The sequence below is a fragment of the Strigops habroptila genome, chromosome 4, assembly GCF_004027225.2.
Source record: "Strigops habroptila isolate Jane chromosome 4, bStrHab1.2.pri, whole genome shotgun sequence".
Classification (NCBI taxonomy): domain Eukaryota; kingdom Metazoa; phylum Chordata; class Aves; order Psittaciformes; family Psittacidae; genus Strigops; species Strigops habroptila.
In genome coordinates, this window is record NC_046358.1 from 50,643,463 (window position 1) to 50,663,682 (window position 20,220).

Genomic DNA, 20,220 nt, shown 5'->3' on the forward strand with positions numbered 1-20,220 from the left:
CACTTTAACGTTTTTACATTTTCAACTCCACATTAATAGTTTCACATTTACCTTCTCCAGTCTCAGTCATGAAGAGTAGCAACACATTTGTTATATTGCCTTTTTTTTTTTTTCCCAGCTGCATGGATAGTAAGAGAGGAAAAGCCATGCATAAGACAGATTTTTACTGATGCTGATTTTATGCCATAATTTTACAGTTTTCATACTTCAGTGTGCTAATGTTTTGTTCAAAATAAATCCAAATGATACAAAATTATGACCTAAACCCAGCATTTAATTTTCCAAATAGTACTTGCACATTCTGCATTTTGATACATATGCTAATACCTACCAATTAGAACCATAACAAAGACTTTAAAGATAGGAATTAGGCAGAAGAACTTTCCAAACCAGATTTATTCCTTACAGACAAAACCAAAAACAAACATTAGCACCACTTCTCCTGTATAATGATGCAAATGTTCTCAATAGGAGAAAGTGCGGAGGAATTCTAATAGAGAAAGACCTACACGCTATCTCATTCAGTATCTCCAACCTCAAACACTGCTGGAATAAAAAATCCTCATCTATATTTTAGCATAGCTTAAAACCAAGAGATACCACAGTTTTTAAGTGATACAGTACAAACTCTAGGCACAGCATCAGAAATCAGTGGCATAAACACCATGGAAGGACTGAATGACGAAATCCTATGAAGCCATAATACTGCAGTATTATGGTTAAATGCTCTGTAGCAAAAATAGTCTTATTGTTTTAGAGCATTTAAAGGACCAGGAAAGCTTCTATGCTCATATGCTTTTTTACGTAGATGAAGGCTTATTTTATTTTTTATCAACACTATAATTACACTAGGTTAAGACATTGTTTCTACAGTAGTCTAAAAAAGATGATGAAGCAGTAAGATTTCACTGAATGGGAAGATCATAAAACCATGGAAACATAGAATGGTTTGGGTTGGAAAGGACCTTAAGATCATCTACTTCCAACTCCCCTGCCATGGGCAGGCACACCTCGCCCCACACCATGTCACCCAAGGTTCTGTCCAGCCTGGCCTTGATCACTGCCAGGGATGAAGCATCCACAACTTCCTTGGACAACCCATTCCAGTGTCTCACCACCCTCACAGTAAAGAACTTCTTCCTTATATCCAGCCTGAACTTCCCCTGTTTAAGTTTGAAGCCATTACCCCTTGTCCTACCACTACAGTCCCTAATGAAGAGTCCCTCTCCGGCATCCTTATAGGCCCCAAAGATCCTAATCAGTACCTTGTATTAGCAATTTAACACCAAAGAACAGAGACAGGGCTACAGGTTAATACCAGTCGTCTTCCTAGTAAAACTCCTTTGATGCATTCTAAAAGCTTCTCCTTTTGTAATACTTAAATTTCCATCAAACATTTTGCTTTTGTATTAAACCCATGTGCAAAATCATATAAATATATTTCTAGTGAGCATATACTGAAATCCTCAAAAGTATTTCAGCACGGCAGAAATAGGCTGTTACACTCTAAGAATTGCAAATTAGGTCTCCTTTTAGCAAGTGGCCAGCAACAGGCCACTCAGAAGTGCTCGGTAATATAAGATGACTTGTTTTCGCAGTAGTTAACGCTTACATTACAGGAAACCCATCTCAACTTTGCAGGCTTGCTTACCTCAGCAATCCGCACATTCGAAATAAATAAAACAGTAGGAAGAGAGAAGTTTATATTTTTGTTCCAGGCTGCTGCTTTCAGTATTTGTGCGAGTTCATCTGTGCTTACACCGTTCCTTAATGACGGCATGAATATTCAAACTGCTACCAGACTACTTCTTTTAAATACACACCCTGAGAAAAATAATAAAATGAGCCACAATTTAGACTACTTAGATGCCTGCATCATCACAAAATACTGCTAAAAAAGTGATAAATCCATCCATTAGTTAAAACGACCTTGCTAGCTGTTCAACTTTGAAACCACTTCTGAACATACGCGCTTCTATTTTTAGCATTGACCAACTTTGTCAGATGCAAGCACAAGACATCCTCCTTCAAGCCACATTCTCAGTAGGAGCGCAAGACTGAAGGAAATAACACAATTTGAAAACAGGATGCACAAAAGAGATTTTTTGCATGCACATTCCCAACTTACATCTTCAAGGAAGACATGGGCAAGGGGAGAACAGATTCAAGCCCTGAGCTTTACATAACAGGCAAAACAAATAAACAGCAATAAGAGGACAAAACACCAAGATTCTGCTTTGAATGGTCTTGTCTAACAGGAAGGCAAAGCCAAGAAGCCCTGCAGGAAACACAGGCTAGAAGCAAACTGTCTTATTTCTTATTGCTTCTGTGTTTAAAAACATCTCCAGTATGCATAAATCAAGATGTCATTGGCAGTGAAAACAGAAGCCCAGCTTAACTCCATAGCTATAAGGCTCTGTTAATCCCTCTCTAACATTCTGAGTAGGGTCTGTAGCTTTCTTTTGTTCTCATAATATTAGGCTAAGACAAAGAAGCTATGACAATGACACTCACCAAGGAAATTTGTATTCACTTGTCAGATACTGGGTAAAAATATCTCCCTCATCGGTACAGAATTGAGAAAACAAGTAAAGGCTACTGTGGCATATGGACAATCATTCCAATTTTTAAACACGGATTTATTTAGTGTGGCACCCAAAACACTGACAACACTCACAGCTGTAGTCTAGCATGGATCAACATAGAATTCCAACATCATTACTTGTTTGTTTCTTTTAAGATAATCACTCTACAGAAACATTGATAGTTCATGCATCATTCCTAGCTGATGCACGCATCAGCTGTTTTTTCATGTTGCAAGGTGTAGCATGAAAAATGCTGTCATCAGTAAACTTACTAGAGGGAGAAACTGGAGCAATAGAAAGCAATAGTTCTCTACTATAAAAAGGGAATCTCCTGTTTTCAGACAGCCATGCTAAAAATCCAGATAGCTTTTTTTTTTACCCCTACAAAATGTATCATACTGAAGTCTGTCATGGAGGTTACAAGCATACTGCGGCCACAGTGCATCTGAGGAACAGGAACTGCATTTTTAACTTTTCTTCATTTCCCTTCCACTCCCATATGAGAACTATTCTCGAAATTAACCAAAGAAATTATCAGCAACTTATTCATTGACTTGTTTTGGTAAAAGGCATACCTTCTAGAGGAAAAAGGACAAAAACAACATAGCACTTAAAATCTGCACAACTTTTCGTAATAAAGGCTCATAACAGCTGCTACAACCTCGTTTGCTCCTTTGGCATATGATGAGGTCATCATTTAGATGATAAAACAGTTAATCTTCACCAAGAGATTCTGGAGAATGCAATACCTGGATGAGTCAAGTTCTACTGTATTTTTAAGGAAATATAATCTCACCAGGAAGAGCTGAGGTATGAGACCCAAATGTTGAGCACCAAAGAAATGCAAATTCTCATAACATCTACATGGACAATAATGTGTACACAATGTTGTTGCAATAGTTTGACTTAAAACCTACTAAAGAATGAAGACTGGGAAGAACAGTGTGTTTTCAAAGGCCTAAAGTGACAACAGTTCCAAGGAATATAAAAAGGTCATTTCCAGTCATTACACAAACCTGATTTATTCTCAGCATGATACCAACAATCAGAGGTAGCATTTCAACCGATCAGCTGTTTAAACTGGCTTGGTTATATATTACTTCTTGCAATCCCCAACAGAATTGTATTTTCTTCACCTTCATACTTAGATACTATTTATACATCTCCTGATTAAGACTTTTCTCCTGTACTTATACTACATAAATAAAATAAAGCTTGGATTATTAAACTATCATGTTACTAACCATAACACTTTAAAAATACAAAGATTATTTAGATTACATGCTGAGATCCCTCTTGTGCATACGCAAACAAACAAAATAAAAGACAAAGTACCAACAAGGAAAGCACTCACCTAATGAGACAAAAAAAGTAATCATTCTTTTCTATCAAGGATCCTCACCATTAGCATTTTGGGGGAGACAAAATTCACTTTAGCAGTTGCATAATGTTAAGTGCCAACTGCATTTAGGGAAAGCACCGTCAATCCATGATCTTTTTGTTTCATATTTCCAGATGCTAAAGTAATTCCTACTGAAGGATTATAATTAGTGACCTGTACTTAAACATTATCATTACATTGGAACTTTTAAAAAAAAAAAAAAAAAAAAAAAAACCCAAAAAAAAAAAAAAAAAACCCACAACTCCTCCCCCCCCCCCCCCAAAAAAACCCAGCCCAAACCCAAAACATTACCTGAAACCCTTGAGACTAACAAAAGTTTACTAAAACTTTAGATGCTTCAGCTCAGAATAGCCAAGAGGAATATGCAAGTTTTAAGTATTCAAGTTGTTCAGGAAGCACTGCAGATTCAAGAAGACCAAGGCCAATGTACCATTTGGCATCTCCAAAAACACATCTGGGATTCAAGTAGATTTGTTTTTGAGAAAGAGCTATAATAAAAACACAAGCAATACAGATTAGAAAAGCAACAGTGGATCAATAGTACAACTTGTATATATAACCACGTGGTCTTGTTTCCAAATTTCTTTTTGGGGAAGAAACTAAAAAAACCAAACCAAATCAAACCAAACACAACCCCAAACAAACAAACAAAAAAACAACCCTGGTGTATTTTCACCTCTAGAAAACTAGTAATAAACGAAGAGCACCATCATGATTCAGTATTAACATCCTGGAATACTTTAATTCCACAGAATTTCAAATCTTCAAGAACCAATTCTTTTTCCCTCATTATTATTGCATTATCAATATCATTAAAAGTTACTACAATGATTAACATAAGTCTAATGACAGTCACAGTCCCAAAGGTGTCATTTCAACAACAGGGAACAGTAAATACCAGAAAACCAGTGACTTCATCATGCTTAAGAACCACATGCTGTAATTCAGGACCTCTAAACAAATACAAGAATGAAATATGATAATAGACAGCTGACTTAATAAATCTGAAAAGTTGACCTTAGTCCAAAAAGTATTAATGTAAAACAAGGAGGAAAAGATACCAATTTCTTAATCTTTCTGTAAGACACATCATGGAAGTGCAAACGCACAAATAGCCCTGACTTAAAAATCAGCAGGAAAAGCGTTCCATTAGTTCTTCTTAAAGTTTTCCAAACTTAAAGTCAAATCACCAACTAATACAGTTAGTACTTTTGTAAGAAGAAACAGATACCGGAAATTAATGTTATAGAAGTTATTTTAGAAGGGAGATACATTTTTGTCCCTCTACAACAATCGGATATTTATGAAGCATTTCAACTTCCTGTACATTGAAAGGGGAGGTATCTATGAATAGAAGAAAAGATTTACTGTCCTCTTATGTAAATACAGTCTGGATATCTACCTCCGCATCACAGGACCATGCATCATGCAAAACAACAGCCTACCAAACCTAATATTCCTTTTCTGACAGTGACCAACCCTGAAGTGATTCAGAAGACTCCACAGATCTCTGGAAATGCAGCTAATTGCCCAACACCATATGCCAGGAGAAATTTCTTCCTGCCTCTGACTGCTTGGCTTTGATGCATGAACTGAAAACCAGTATTATCCTAGCTAGTACTCTTGCTAACATGGTTAATTTACAGAACTGAATTATTTACACCTTAGTGAATCATACAATTTAAACCGCATAGCCCAACTATGGGCTGTACACAAAAATTCTTCCTATGTATTAGTATTCTAGCCTTCTACTGCTATGCAAGATGCCAACATTGTTCTTTATTCCAAAAGCATGCTGACAAGTCAGTTGTCTTTAAACCCACTTTTGCCTTATTCTCCTCCCATTTTTGAACTTGCTGTTGCTTTTTCACATGACGAAGCAGAACAAGTATTTATTGAAACTTAGTTAATCTGAAGTTCTTCTGAATTTGATTTTGTGATAAGCATATTGAAGAAGTCATTCTTTGGAGGTCTGAGTCAGTGCCTGCTGTGATACTCACATTGTCATTTTACTACTAAACTAAAAAGAAATGGTGCAAAGAAGCAAATCTAAAACAAGATTTAAAAGTAAGTAACAGTTTCATGTTAGTAGGTGGCTGTCAATCTAGAATAATATTTGGTTTAGGAACCCCGAGTTAATGAGTAGCCCATGGCTATATGATAACCATTGTCTTCCTTGGAGATTAGACTCATTTTTGGACAGGTTTATCTCACAATATTTTTACTTCATGTCCTGTGCACTCCACCCACATCACTAGTCTCCAGGGATCTTAGAGAAACAAGCCACAGGGATAGTTCCTGTGAGCAGCCACATTATTACTTTCAGAAGGAACACGGGTCCGACTTGGATTAGTTTGTTCCCACAGCTGTTTGGTCCTACCTTTCATTAATTCCACGTAAAAAGTCCATATACTTGGGCATATACTAACAAAACAATAAGGGCAGAGTCAATTCTGCTTAGACTCTTCAAGAAACTTCATATTGGCAACATCCTTTTAGAATGATGTGGTATTTTTCATCCAAAACACACCAAAGCTAGGATGCATTATCCCTCGTATTTTACCTAATACAAACCAGATCTACTTCATTGTCTACTTCATTGTTCAGCAATACCAAACAGGTGAAATTAAATCTCCCTCTATCTAGCTAGTAAAGCTTTGCGTGCCATTTTTCAAAAGTATAAGATTTAGGATAGCAGATCACAGAATCAAGAGGAAAAGGGGAAAAGTACACCTTTGCATTTCACTTTGCCAAGAACAAAACTCTCTGGGTGGATTAAGTTTGCATGTGCAGTCTGGCTCGCCCATACAACAGCCTTTGACCTCCTCCAAGCCTCATGTACTTTTTCATAGCTCATTTAGCAGATGTCTAGTTTGACTTCTGGAGTATTTGACTGACATAGTAAGAGCAGCATACATGGAGCAGTTACTAAACTCTGGTTTCAAAGGAAATGGCAGAGGATGCAAATTTGATCAAAGTTGCACATCTCAGCCCAATCACATTTCATTTTCCATCACACTATCAAATCAAGACCTCCAGAAAGCAAATGTTCTTTCCCACTTGAGTACTTTGTAGCCCACAAAGGGTGCACTGATCTGGTAGTTAGGTGCCCTCAAGTTCAAATCTCACATCATTCAGGAGACATCGGTGCTTCTCCATCTTAGCTCTCGAGACTGTTCAGTAGTATCATTTGGTCTGACTTGTGGTACCACCAAACTGCACACACTGATTTTGGGCATAACTATGACTAGAACCTTTATCTGTGAAGTCACAGACCAAATCAAACCACATCCACATCTTGTAATAAAAGTGTGCTAAGCCCACAAGTAGAAGAAAATACCATAAGCAAACCATGAGACAAGACTATTGGCCTAGGGATTATAGTGCAGCAATAATGTTTGCAGCCACGGGCAACTGAAAAGTCGTAAGAGACAGCAGCACGGCACGCTGTGACATGTGGGTAACATGTTGCAGACATCTATTTGCAAAACGTGCATGTGACAAGCCGTGCCACAGACATTTATCTGGATGAACAATAAATTACTCCTTTAGGCCAAGCATGTACTAGAATTTCCCAGATCCAAGTTCTTTAGCATTTGTTTTGACAGCTACAGTTCAACTACAAACAGCAATCCTACTGCTGTGCTAAGATACTACTGTGTGCTGTTTTATAAAAATATCAAGGCCTCAGTAATAACGGAAAATAATTATTCCCTTATTATACCCCGACAGGAAATGATGGTGTATGTGCTAGCAAAGTCTTATTACACATATAAGCACCATCTTTATTCCTGTATCTGATTCCTCCCTGCTCAAATTCTATCTGCTGACTCGAACAGCAATGGCTGTTCACAATACTGGGGACCATCTGCCTGGTGATCTCTCTTATACAGTCTCAGGTTGGCTCTCCCCACCTGCCCCAAAAAATTTTTACTGTTTTGTCATTGCAAGAATGCTTTTCTACACAGGAAATCAAATTAAGTTAAAAGAGGGGATTTGAATTGTATCTGTTAAAACATATTAAAACCTTGATGGAAGTTGTCATTCAGAAGTTAAGCAATCTCCATGTTAGCTTAATTCATGATGCCCACAGAAATATTTAACACCCTTTCATTTTACGTTTTTGGCTTTGCTCAGAAATTCTGTGTTTGCAGATAGCAAACACACCCTAAACAAGTAGAACCAATGTGTTGAAATGAGTCCATCTTTATAATAAAAGTTACTTCCTTCTCAAGAAATCTTTGCCAAATAGAAAACAAAAAAAAAAGGAGCCCATGTTTCAGAATAAATGAGAATTTAATGGATCAACCAAGCAAGAGTGTTTCTTGTTCTATTTACCTAGAAAAAGTACTCCATACATTTTGGGGGGGGGGGAGGGGGAGGGGAAACAGGGGGGCAGGGAGGGAGGAGGGCAAAAAGCCAACCAGCAAGTGATTTTTGCCCTGCAAGGTCGCAGAGAATTACACTGTGGATATTTACGTGGATAATTACAATGTGTTTTATGAACTGCAGAAAATATTTTTCCATTAAAAAGATGACTGATTTCAAGTATTCCCAACCAGCCAATCTTGAAAGTTTTCACTCTACCTAAAACCAAGATGAACTTGATTTAAACAAAAGCATTGATTCTATTAACAAGAATGAGAAAATGCAAGTCAGTAAACATGCAAATAATATTTTGCTGATCTGGAAAGTTATACCACATATAGCAACAGCTGCCTACATTTCAGTGGATGACTGGTACATCCTGACTGAAACAAGCCTGGAAAACACTTAGAAACACTTTAAAACAAACAAACAAACAAATAGAAACAACTTATACTATATACCTTATAGTACTGTGTGAAAACAGGAGGCCACACTTTGAAAAGTAAACCAACTACATTGCCTATAAACTTGCAGCTAAATACCTAGCTGTGCATTAAAGGCATTAACACAGAATCTCCCCTTTCACAGATGAGTTTGCATAGCACTTCACCAGCTCAAGCCTCAACAAGCTTAAGTGACTCAGGCCAGTACCTTCATATTGAGCAGGGTGGGGCAAGAAGAAACAACCTCATTGCAGACACTGGAGTTGTAAGAATATAAATCGGCAAATTCAGCATTTTGGATAGCACCCATAACTCAAAGCTACAACCTGTGCTGTGCCAGACCATATGGTAAAAGCCTATCGTATGCCTAACAAGAAACATTACTAAAAACTTCCAAAAAAAAAAAAAGAAATTTCAGGTTAGCCTTCAAAAATTGCTCATAACCAACAGCACCACAATAATCAAGTAAAGGAAGGACAGAATAAAAGCAATTGCTGCTAGATGCTCATCCAGGAATACTGTGCAGAAGACGTGGTACTCCTTAATGCCTGAAAAATCAAGCAGCAGAAGGGCATCCAGAAGACCCTCTACCTTACAAGATTAAGACTAGAATTGAAAAAGCAAATAAAAAAACAAACAAAAAAACTATAGACATTAGGCTGAAGTATCCCCTTTGCTATTTCTTGTCCAAATTCAAAAATCACCTAATTCAAAAAATGGCACTATCTGGTTACAATAAAAAGGAGACACAGGCAAGAGGCCATAAATATGTCAGAACCGCAGGTTAGCACATGCACCCCAACCAGAAATTACAAATTAACCAGGAAAGGCTGGCTCACAGAACAAACAGATGACACTGGAGGGTACTAGGTACATCTGGGGATTTGGATAGCCTAGACCAGAACAGGCAAATAGTCTCATTTCTAACCTCATCCCTTTCCTAGCAGAGATTCAGATAACCTTAAATAGCATGACCAGTGCCCACCTGTGGCTTTTTGAACGTAGGCCGATGAGCTCTTACTTAAAAAGGTACCAGCCCCCTGCTAAATCAGCAGGTGAGATTTATCCAGTTGACATGGAGCTGTAGTACTAACACGGTTTTGGTCAGGACAGTCTATTAATATAAACAAGAGATACAAGTATGCCCAGAAGCTTTTCCTTTCTTCCCCAAGCACATTTGTTGGTCTAAAAAGAGTTATTAGCTCTCACTAAAAATTCGGCCCCTTTTATATCTGATGGAAAGCTGTCACACATTAACAGTTTATTAGACATGACAATCGTGAAGGCTACAGACTGGAGTTCCAGCAACACCTGGATATCATCAGAGAAGACTGACTGAAAAGAAAGCTATCATTTATCACACCTGACCCAAACTTGAAACCACAGAGTTAACTCTGTAACCTGAGCCCGTCCACAAAGTAGACACAAAAAACCTTGGTGTAAAAAAACCATCTCTATCCAGTTTTGCATAACCTGTTAAGATACACTGTATGGAACAAAGCCTTCCCTGAACAACTCCCTGCCGTTTTATGATGAACCATATGAAAGGAAGTTCTATAAATTAGGAAATTCCAGACTGAAGGAACATTAAGGTTGTAAAATGAAGCGGTTAAAAAAGTCTCAAGGTCACCTCTACACAACCCGTCTCACACAAATTCTGTGCTTTATGTACAAATACTAAGAGACTTCTCAGGTAAAAGTCCCAACTATTTACACATTTCAGTGTAGAGAAGGATCAGCAGGGATCCAGTCACTGAACACTGATAAATGTATTCAATGAACACCTTTCCAACCTCAACAGTGAAGAAAAAGGAAAAAAAAAAAAAGGCATGCAGCTATATTCTGAAGAGCTTGAGTTACCAGACCTGGACCATTTAAAAATACAGTTTTCTGCATGCCTACGTTCTAGCTAACGGATTTACTCTCTGAATGTTCAGAGTAAGAAGGAATTTCATCTATGACAGTCATTCCTGTCTTGATTCCAGTTTAGTTTCTGACATTCTTCAGGGCCTTGACAATTGTATTTAAATTCTAGGAGTTTTTTCTGGTCGTTCTGCAGCGGTTTTTTGGGAAGGGTGGGAGAGTTGTTTGCTTGGTTTGCTTTTTTGTTGTTGGTTGGTTGCGGGTTTGTTTTGGGGTTGTTTTGGTTTGGTTTAGTTTTGAATGTGTGTTCAATGGTCTTTTTCCACAGTCAGAAACAGAGCTTTGAGGATTGTATGAGGAACTTGCACCCTGACTAGTTTCTCTTGGCTGGCAAAATAGAACTAAACACACAAAACTACCATTTTTTCCCCTCCAAATGATAAAAGTCTAGTACTGCTGTTCAGCCATTTACAGTTATACTCATCATTCTAACTGCAAAATTAAATTATTTAAAATTACTGCACACTGTCTCAGGAGCAGGGAAGCTCCTAGAGTGCGACTGTTTGAAGTGCTGGAACAAGGGTACGAAGCAAGAGTTCTTTCTTAAGATACAGCAGTCACCAGTAATATTATAAACAACATTATTGCAAAAATAATATTTTTAAAATCACATTTATCCATTATAAAGCTTAGTACAGTGAAGGGCCAAGTCTTTTTTTTTTTTTATTGCAGAATAGATGAGTGGGAAAATTGCTAATGCAGGCATTAAAAAACTTAACCTACTAAGTTTCATAACCTTAGCACTGATTGTAGAAGGCTAAACATGGGTTAAAAATTATGCACAATTTTACTTCAGTAGTATTCCACTAGCAGAAACCCACATTAAAGTTGTTTAATAGGTCAGCAATGATTGCGGAATATGCAGATCCAACGACACCAAGTCCAAACTTGTATACACAGCTATCTAAAAATTGCAGTCTCTTATTAATTTTACTCTTTCAAGTATACTTTCTCTGGGCCCACATCCAGTAGATGTAACAGATGGAAACTGCCAGTGAAATATGGCAAAGCTATGTAGGCCACCATGCGTGAACCAAGCTTCCCGAAAACTCTCTTGAATGAGATTGCTGGGTTCAGCCAGGGACCCAAAATACCGCCTACCTTCTTCACATTCACACCACGACAGAGCCAGCACTTTTCTCAGGTAGATGAAACATGATTTAGAGCAAATTATAAATTCTGAGTTATTCATAAGTATCCAGTTCACTATGAGTATATTTATATTTTAGACATAAACTAGGACAGCAGCTGTGGCAGTGCTGTGAGGCCACTACCTGCTACAAGATACCAGCCTCATCATAGCATTTCCTATTTTCAGACATTCTGCAGTTCTTCCAAACAATTCAGGCAGAAGGATACCTCATCAAAAAATTGTTAATTATTTGCAGAGTAATTACCACAAATAATCACATTACTACATGAATACACACAATTGATTTAAGTCCTTGCTGTCACCAAAAAGAGTGTTTCCTAAGCTTTGTGTTCTCGCCAGCTCTATAGTGCTATTAACATTATTCATGTAGCTACACAAACAGGCTGCAGGAACTCATTTAGCTGAAAACTAACCTTAGGAGAGGAAAAAAAGATTAGTTTTCAGTCAGATGAGCATCTTAACCTATCAACCTTCCTGAATACCGATGCTAGCACAAATAAGAGGGTAACATGCAGAGATGCAAGGAAGGAGTATTGCTACCTTTTAGAAGGCTCATTTCTTTTTAATGAAAGTAATAGTTCATTTTACTCTGGGGACCTCGAGACTGATCTACTCTTCTTGTCCTGCAATAAAATCCCTGTTGGAAAAAGAACGCTCTCATAAGAACAAACCAGTATTCACATGCATTGTACTGACCAAATGAAAGTAACTGCCTAACAGATACAAATTCTGTGGTTTGCTAAAGTAACACAGGTTTCAAAATGCAAGACTTATTTGGCCTTTTCTCCAAGAAATCCATAATTAACTTTACCAGGACACTTTAGGGAGCAAGGCTCTGCAATTTTTTTGTAATTTGTTTTGCATTACAGCAGGAAAACCTTAACAGTGACAATCCCAGTAATTTAACTGAACACTTTCAGAACCAGAGAGACATGGGGGAACAACATGCCCCAAAAGCTTAAATTGCTCTCATCCAGTCCCAGCTCCTTTTCTACAACTATGATAGCCCTGGAAACTCATGTTTCAAACTAACAGCACCTTTCCACTACTATACTAATGAATATTACAAGTTAATATTTAATGGAGATATTCTTTTACCTGCAGAATATGTTATACTAGTTGTTTTCACAGCTTACTTCTGGTTTAACAGAGGTACAGTGCGCATGTTTGACAAGTGTATGAAATAATATGGAACTCTGCTAAGCAAGCAGTGAACTGAGTGCAAGTGGCTCACAGACAGACCTAGATTTATCTGTGGAGAATAAACTGGGACCCTATAGGTAATGTTACACCTATAAATAGAAGTAAATACGGAACACATGAATATTTCCTGCCCAATGGGACTGGACATGTCTGGTTTACTAGATATTTTCAGCTCCCCCATAGTAGGGAAAAAAGCCTGTGAAGCCAAGAATATGCAGGGAATGTAATGCAAGGAAACACCTGTTGTGAGGTCAATTAAAAAACAATATATGCACCATGTAAGCTGTGAAAGGTGAGAAATTGCAGTACAGTTTCTAGGGGGAAGACTGCCTTATAAAGGCAGGAGACTTTCTTCACTGAAGATGACTAAAGGGAAGAAAGGGGAAAACATTCCTTACGGTTACAGCAGCTGATGAACTTCCAATGTTCCTCCTTTCTTCCTATTTATAGAAGTATTTGCTATAATTAGGAAGCTTCAAACTGTACCTAAAATAAAAATCATTAGCTACCTTTTTATATAAAAGTCTGTTAGGCAAAGACAACAGTACTCTTCCTGGTTCAACTGTATTACACACCAGCCAACCTGACAGCTAAGTATGCTGCATGATTTCTAACTGTTTCCACTAAAAGATGCGGTCCTTACAATTAATGGACTTGATGGTCCTTATGGGTCCCTTCCAACTTGAGATGTTCTATGATTTTATGATAATGCATCCTGTTCAAAAGCAACAAAGATTTAGTCTAACAGCTGAAAAATTAGCATATTGAATTTTTACTGACTCAGAACTAGAACACGTGCGTGGTTTTTTTCATATATTGTCCTTAGCTCTTCTAGCTCAAGGCCAGGACTTCTTTGCATAACAATATTACTCATATTTCACCATAGTGTTTCTTTAACTGGACAGTGTCTTAAGGCCTTATGAGGAAATTTCTTAGAAACTTCCATAAATGCAGAATGGAAGACAACAAAACGTTTTACTTTGTTCTAGCCTTTACAATCACTGCTAGGATAATGTGGCAAAATCCTATATCCAAAACAAGCGGAAAATCTGCTAGCTTTGTTTTAAGCCTCTGACATTTGCAAGTAAATAAAACAAATGCATGACACACGGGCCTTCTGTACTAGCCAAATCTAGCAGTGTGCAATCCTTGAGAGGTTCTCTTGCACCACTCATTAAAAATCCTCAGTATAGCACATACTAGGAAAGACTGCATTTGCATAGTTACCCTGCTGTCTTAATGAAACATACTGTCCAGCTACCTGTCCTGGTCAGATGAAGACTACGCAAGGCAGTGTATATACGTGGTACTTACAATGTATTAATTGACCTTAAAAATAAAACTTGCAAGTGAGAAGGCTGTTATATTGGGTTAGACATTCTTCAGTTTACAGCTGTAGCCCCTTGCTCTATCTTGTAGATTACAGACACCTGAGTAGACCAAACCTGCCTGTGCTATCTTCTGGCACAAATGTTCTGATCAGGACTTTGTCGCTTCTGCCATGTATATTTTCCTGATCTTTCTAGGCCATTGCTTTTCTAACTGTCCTCGAAGCTGAAGATGTGGGATATGAGAAAAGGATAACCTTCAATCAATTTTAGGCCCTCCTTTCCAAGTCACCAGGACAACATATGAAAGAACAGATAATTGAGCAGTGGATGATATGACAGTATGGCAAGCAAGACCTACAACTTAAAAACTAAAGGCAGGAGGAATCCCTATTGCAGGCAGCCCCTTCTCCACTTATACTTTCTGGGAGAATGAGCTGTGGATCTGCAGAAAAGCAGAAAGATAATACGCTTGTGTAAAGTTAGCATGCTACCACAACTTATTTCTTATTGTCAAAAATCTCTGCACAAGACCTAGACATCCTGCTTTCCACAAAAGTTTTATTACACAACAGTAGTTTTGTATCTAAATTTTTATTTTTAACAAGCAGTCTTCCCTCAGAAAAAAAAGTGTTCTTAATACCACAGATGAAAGCAAGCCACATGGTAGAAGGCAGTGACATTTTACTGGTACCAGAAGTGACTGTGAAAGGAGTGGACACTGAAGCTTGCAAGTACAAGAGATACTTATACTCATTTTGGAGTAACACAGTCCTTTGATGCAGAGAAAATATCGATACATTCAACAGAAAATAATCACAGAATCACAGAATGGTTTGGGTTGGAAAGGACCTTAAGATCACCTAGTTCCAACTCCCCTGCCATGGGCAGGGATGCCTCACCCTAGACCATGTCACCCAAGGCTCTGTCCAACCTGGCCTTCAACACTGCCAGGGATGGAGCATTTACCACTTCTCTGGGCAACCTGTTCCAGTGCCTCACCACCCTCACAGTAAAGAACTTCTTCCTTATATCTAACCTGAACTTCCCCTATTTAAGCTTGAACCCATTCCCCCTCGTCCTATCGCTACAGTTCCTGATGAAGAGACCCTCTCCAGCATCCTTGTAGGCCCCCTTCAGATACTGGAAGACTGCTGTGAGGTCTCCACGCAGCCTTCTCTTCTCCAGGCTGAACAGTCCCAACTTTCTCGGCCTGTCTTCGTATGGGAGGTGCTCCAGCCCACTTATCATCCTCGTGGCCCTCCTCTGGACTTGCTCCAACAGCTCCATGTCCTTCTTATGTTGAGGACACCAGAACTGTACACAATACTCCAAGTGAGGTCTCACAACAGCAGAGTAGAGGGGCAGGATCACCTCTTCATTGAGGAGTTTAGAGGTAGCATTTCACTTCTTGAGGATGCAGAGGCATTCTTGTGCTCAGAGGCATTCAAGTAACAGTTGAGAGGGAATGCCGTTAATTTATGGAAACAATGAAAAAATGGAAGATCTTTCCCCTCTGCTTCTATTTCCTAAGAGCCTCTGGTCTGGTCTACATGCTGAAGGCTTTTCAAGTAGCCTATACAAAGCTCTCCAGCTCATTTCTGCAGAGGTAGGGTTGTGGGGTTTTTTTTCCCAGTTTAAGATGCATCTGCAGAGATGTTTTGTCATCACAACTATGTTAAACTGTTGCAGTTTTCTTAGTTTCAATCAGCACAGTCTATTAACCTGCTAAACTACTACTATGGTACAGATGTAGCCCCAAATAATGTTTTGTGGTTAACAGGTAATGACTGGTAAAATACTTGGTTTCTCTCTTCCCTTTTTATGTAACAGTTCACAAAAAGGCTACAGTTCACAATCCTCTTCTATTATGAAAAAATGCATTACAGCATCAGACATCACAGCTGAAGATTAAAAATAACTGACACTGTGTCAAGTTTACTAGTACCACTAATACGTTTTGCTCCTTTTTAATGATGAATTTTAAAACAGATTAAAAAGCAAGTTTCATAACTGAAGGAACAATCCGTGTCTTTGTTGCTACTTTGAACTTCAAAAGCAGATCAATACTATTTGTAACACAAAAGCCTGGAATCTCTTCCAGAGAGGGTAATATAGATCTCTGTTAGATGGTGGTGAGCAAAGCAATTAAGCAACACTGATCCCTAGACAAAATTGCACTGAAGATGTATCCTACGTACAAGAAAAAAAGCTCAGAATGGTTTGGGTTTGGTTTTGTTTTGTTGTTGGGTTTTTTGGTTTTGTTTGGGGGGGGGGAGTTTAAAGGCAAGAATGCACTGCAGAAACCATAGTCTTTCACCAATATCAGTATTAAGGCTATGTTCAGTAGAAGGGCAAAAGATACTAACTGACCACTTCAGGTTTATTTTGGTGCTAAACCGTGCACTGTAGCATTTCAGCAGCTCCTTTCTTTTTTTTTTTTTTTTACAGCTTTCTTCCCTAGGACTTGTCTGGACTGTGAAGCACTTGACTGAACAGAAGGCTGCACCCAGAGAAGTTTTGCTGTGTGACCACATAAGCCTATAGCTGTTTGTTAATCCGTAATAAATTCACTATTGTTTATAAGCTTCAGCTTCCATTTTTTGTATATTAAGCACTCTGAGGCGATCAGAAACACTCGGGCTGCTGCCCTGTGTGGTGTGATTACAACTTACCCTTCCCCCGCTTTCCAAGAGACCACAATTGAAGGGGAGGACCAGCAAGGAATAAAGCAGATCTCATGCTAAACCGTCTATTGGATAAATGCGACACGAGCTTGAAGGGTAGAGATCTAGAACAGAAGTAACTGTTACTGCTGCCTAATTTAACACACTTGCACTTGAAGGTTAATTTCTCAGTAATAGGAAGCTAAAACACAGAGAGTGTTTCTCACAGCAAAACATTAAGAAAGAACATGAGACATACAAGAAGGGTATAGAAAGTGCATGGAAAGCTGCAACTGCAAACCAGCATGTTACCAAAGGAGTTAGGAATAAGAAAGATCACAGTATTAGTGGTGACCCTGACTAAGGAGAGAGTAACACCACCAAGAAGCAGACCAATACAGTTTGCTCTGCGGAGTCCTTGAGATCAACACAAACTGATGGGTTACTGCGAGTGACCCATCTTCCTGCCGCTTCTGCAGGTTTTTCTGCAGCCCTTCCCTTCTCATACAAGAGACCCAAACAGCTGAAGTTTTCACAAGGCTGAGCAAGTGACACTACCGAAACTTCTGCCCTAGCAGACTAATGTCTTTAGTTTCTTTCTCAAACAGCAAGAAGGGCTTTTCATTTAGACACATAGTTGCCAACAGCAGCCATAACTGGAACTGAGTTAGGGACCTAAGAAAGGGTCTCTCAGGCCTTCTACTCCTTTCCCCTTTAAAATATCAATGCTCTCCCTTCCTGCCATAACCCCCGCCAAGTTCATGCAAATATAACTAGCAAAGTTTTAAAGGAGAAAACATTAAGAGCATCAGTGGGACAATACTGGGTTTGGTCAGGCAAGAAATGTATCAGGAAATAGCTGAGAACAAGCTAGCAACACACAAATGACTCAGGATCCATTCCCATTACAATGGGGAAAACAGGCAAGTCTTTTTTCCACACATGGACGGTTCCACCCACCCTGGGTAAAAAACTACAGAACAAATGCCAATTTTTTCATAGCAACGTCAAAAAGGACAAAATATTTTTCATGAGAAAATCGGCATGTTAACATGCTGAGAGTTTGGCTAAACTATACCTTGATTCTTTTCTGCTTTACAACATAATTCACACAAAATAAGTACAACTGTGTACATGAGGCATTTTGAGTCATACAAATGCCTTGCATGAGTCGCAACTTTTGTAATTACAGTGGCACTTTCTGACACATCAGCTTTTACTTTTACAAAGTAAATAAAGCAGACCACCTGTGCTTTGTGGCTGTCACGAAACATATCAAAACAAGCTTATCATTTATATTTTCACTAAGATCATGTAACAATAGAGTGCAGCCCTCTGACTTACAAGGCACAAGTGTTGCAGTACATGGCATAAGGACCCCTTCACATGCCACAAATACTGCATTTCCACTGCTCAGCTTGCTGGAGGAAAACGCAGCCATCGGATACTTAACATTCACTCCACCACAGTGAGGGGTCAAACTTACAGTAAAACATAACTGGTATTAACAACAGCTCAAATGTTGGCCACATCTAGTTTGAAGATAAGTAACAAGTGCCATATTTTCACAGTAAACAGTTCAGCTGCAGACAAAAGGCGACACACACACGAGTGATCTTTCTAATACACGACATCTAGCATCTGTGACAAAATAGTTTATTTGGTATTCCAGGAGGCAACTCGGATGGTAAAGATCCCATTCACGATCCAGACCAAATTACTGTAAAGAAGGGCAGCAAGTTATCGCTGCAATACTAGTTTTGCCGAAGCATAAACCCACTGCTCATGCGATTTTGAAGCGTAATCATCCACAGTTCACCTGAGTGCAGGTCGCCAGTACAATTCATGCAAGAAGCAACCGAGTTATCTTGCTTGGGATACTGGTAGCTCATCAGGTCACTCCCATCAACTGCATCTCCCTTTCTTTCACTGAGGTTTTCAGACCTAAAACCAGCAGCAAAGCGCTTGCTACCTTCTGCCTCCACGTAATTAGCACTATTAATCCCAGGCTATCCAAGCCCCCTGGCGTGGCTCTGATTTGGCTTTAATCTCTGCCGAGGCCTCTTCCTCCTCTCCACAGAAAGCCATTTAAACCTTGGCAAGTCTTTCGGTTTAAAGTGATGTTCTGTCGCAGAGGGATTATTCCCACACTGTACTGGTGGGAAGCACCTGCAACGCCTGGCCTCCTTAACCCCTCGAAAAAGGAACGAAAGTTACTTTTTCGGAGGGCGACCGCTTGGGACGAGGCGCGGGCTCCTCTGCACCTCTTCCTTCCCGCAGGCGCGGCCGGCTGCACCCAGAGCAGCCCGGCTCCAGCCGCCTCCCCGGGCGCTGCCCGCGCTGTTCCCGCACACTCCGCCGCCTCCTGTCACCTCCACCGCAAGAACTGATTAGTCATTTGCGCCGCCCGCGGGGCGCCCCGCTCCCGACAGCCGGCCGGCGCCTCCCCGCTCCGCTCCACGGACGCCCCGCGCTCCCCGCACCGGCTCGCCCCAGGGCCCCGGGCTGCCCGGGAGCGGGGAAGCCAGCCCGGGCCGGGGCCGCTCCGGCGGGTGCCGGCCCGCCGCGGAAGAGGGGGCCCCACTCACCCCATGAGCCAGTCCATGGCTGGGTCCCGCCGCGCCGGGAAGCTCCCGCGGCCGCCGACTCGCCGCTCACCGCCCGCTCATGGGGCCGCCGCCGCCGCCGCGGGCACAGAGTCCGGGCTCCACGCTCGCTGCCGGGCTGCCCGGCTCCGGCTCCGGCTGCGCGGCGCGGTGCGGTGCGGGCGGGGCTGCCGCCGGGTCCCCTCCTCAGCCTGACACTCGCGCACTGGGGCGGCCGGAAGTAAACACACGGTGCTGGCGGCCGCCAGGCGCCAACCCGGAAGCGGCACCCCTCCCTGCCCCGCGCCCCACCTCCCGCCGCCGCCCGCAGCACGCTGGGAAATGTAGTCCGGGAGCGGCCGTGAGCGCTCTCAAGGCCTGAGGGCGCTGGGGCTGAGGGCAGCGGGGCTGCCTCGGGGCTGAGGCTGCCGGTCCCCGCGCCAGCGCCCTCCAGCGTTACTCGTCGCCTCCTGTGGGGGTTTCTGTGTCCGGGACTGCGCCTCTGCGGTTCAGTTCTCACTATGCCACAGGCTCCCTGAGGGGTGCTTCATGTCAGGGCCCCTG

General features: G+C 40.6%; 1 protein-coding gene across 2 annotated transcripts in view; it reads right to left on the reverse strand.

Moving 5' to 3' along the window:
* The window catches only part of MOB2 (MOB kinase activator 2), a 116,033-nt gene extending 96,097 nt beyond the window's left edge, over window positions 1-19,936 (reverse strand). Inside the window, exon 1 of one of the 2 annotated variants that reach the window (XM_030485180.1) lies at window positions 19,660-19,936. In XM_030485180.1, the coding sequence (XP_030341040.1) occupies window positions 19,660-19,676 (17 nt within the window). In that variant the 5' untranslated portion in view covers window positions 19,677-19,936. The remainder of the gene's footprint in view (window positions 1-19,659) is intronic. The other variant, XM_030485176.1, reaches the window with a different exon arrangement.
* Window positions 19,937-20,220: the final 284 nt, after the last annotated feature.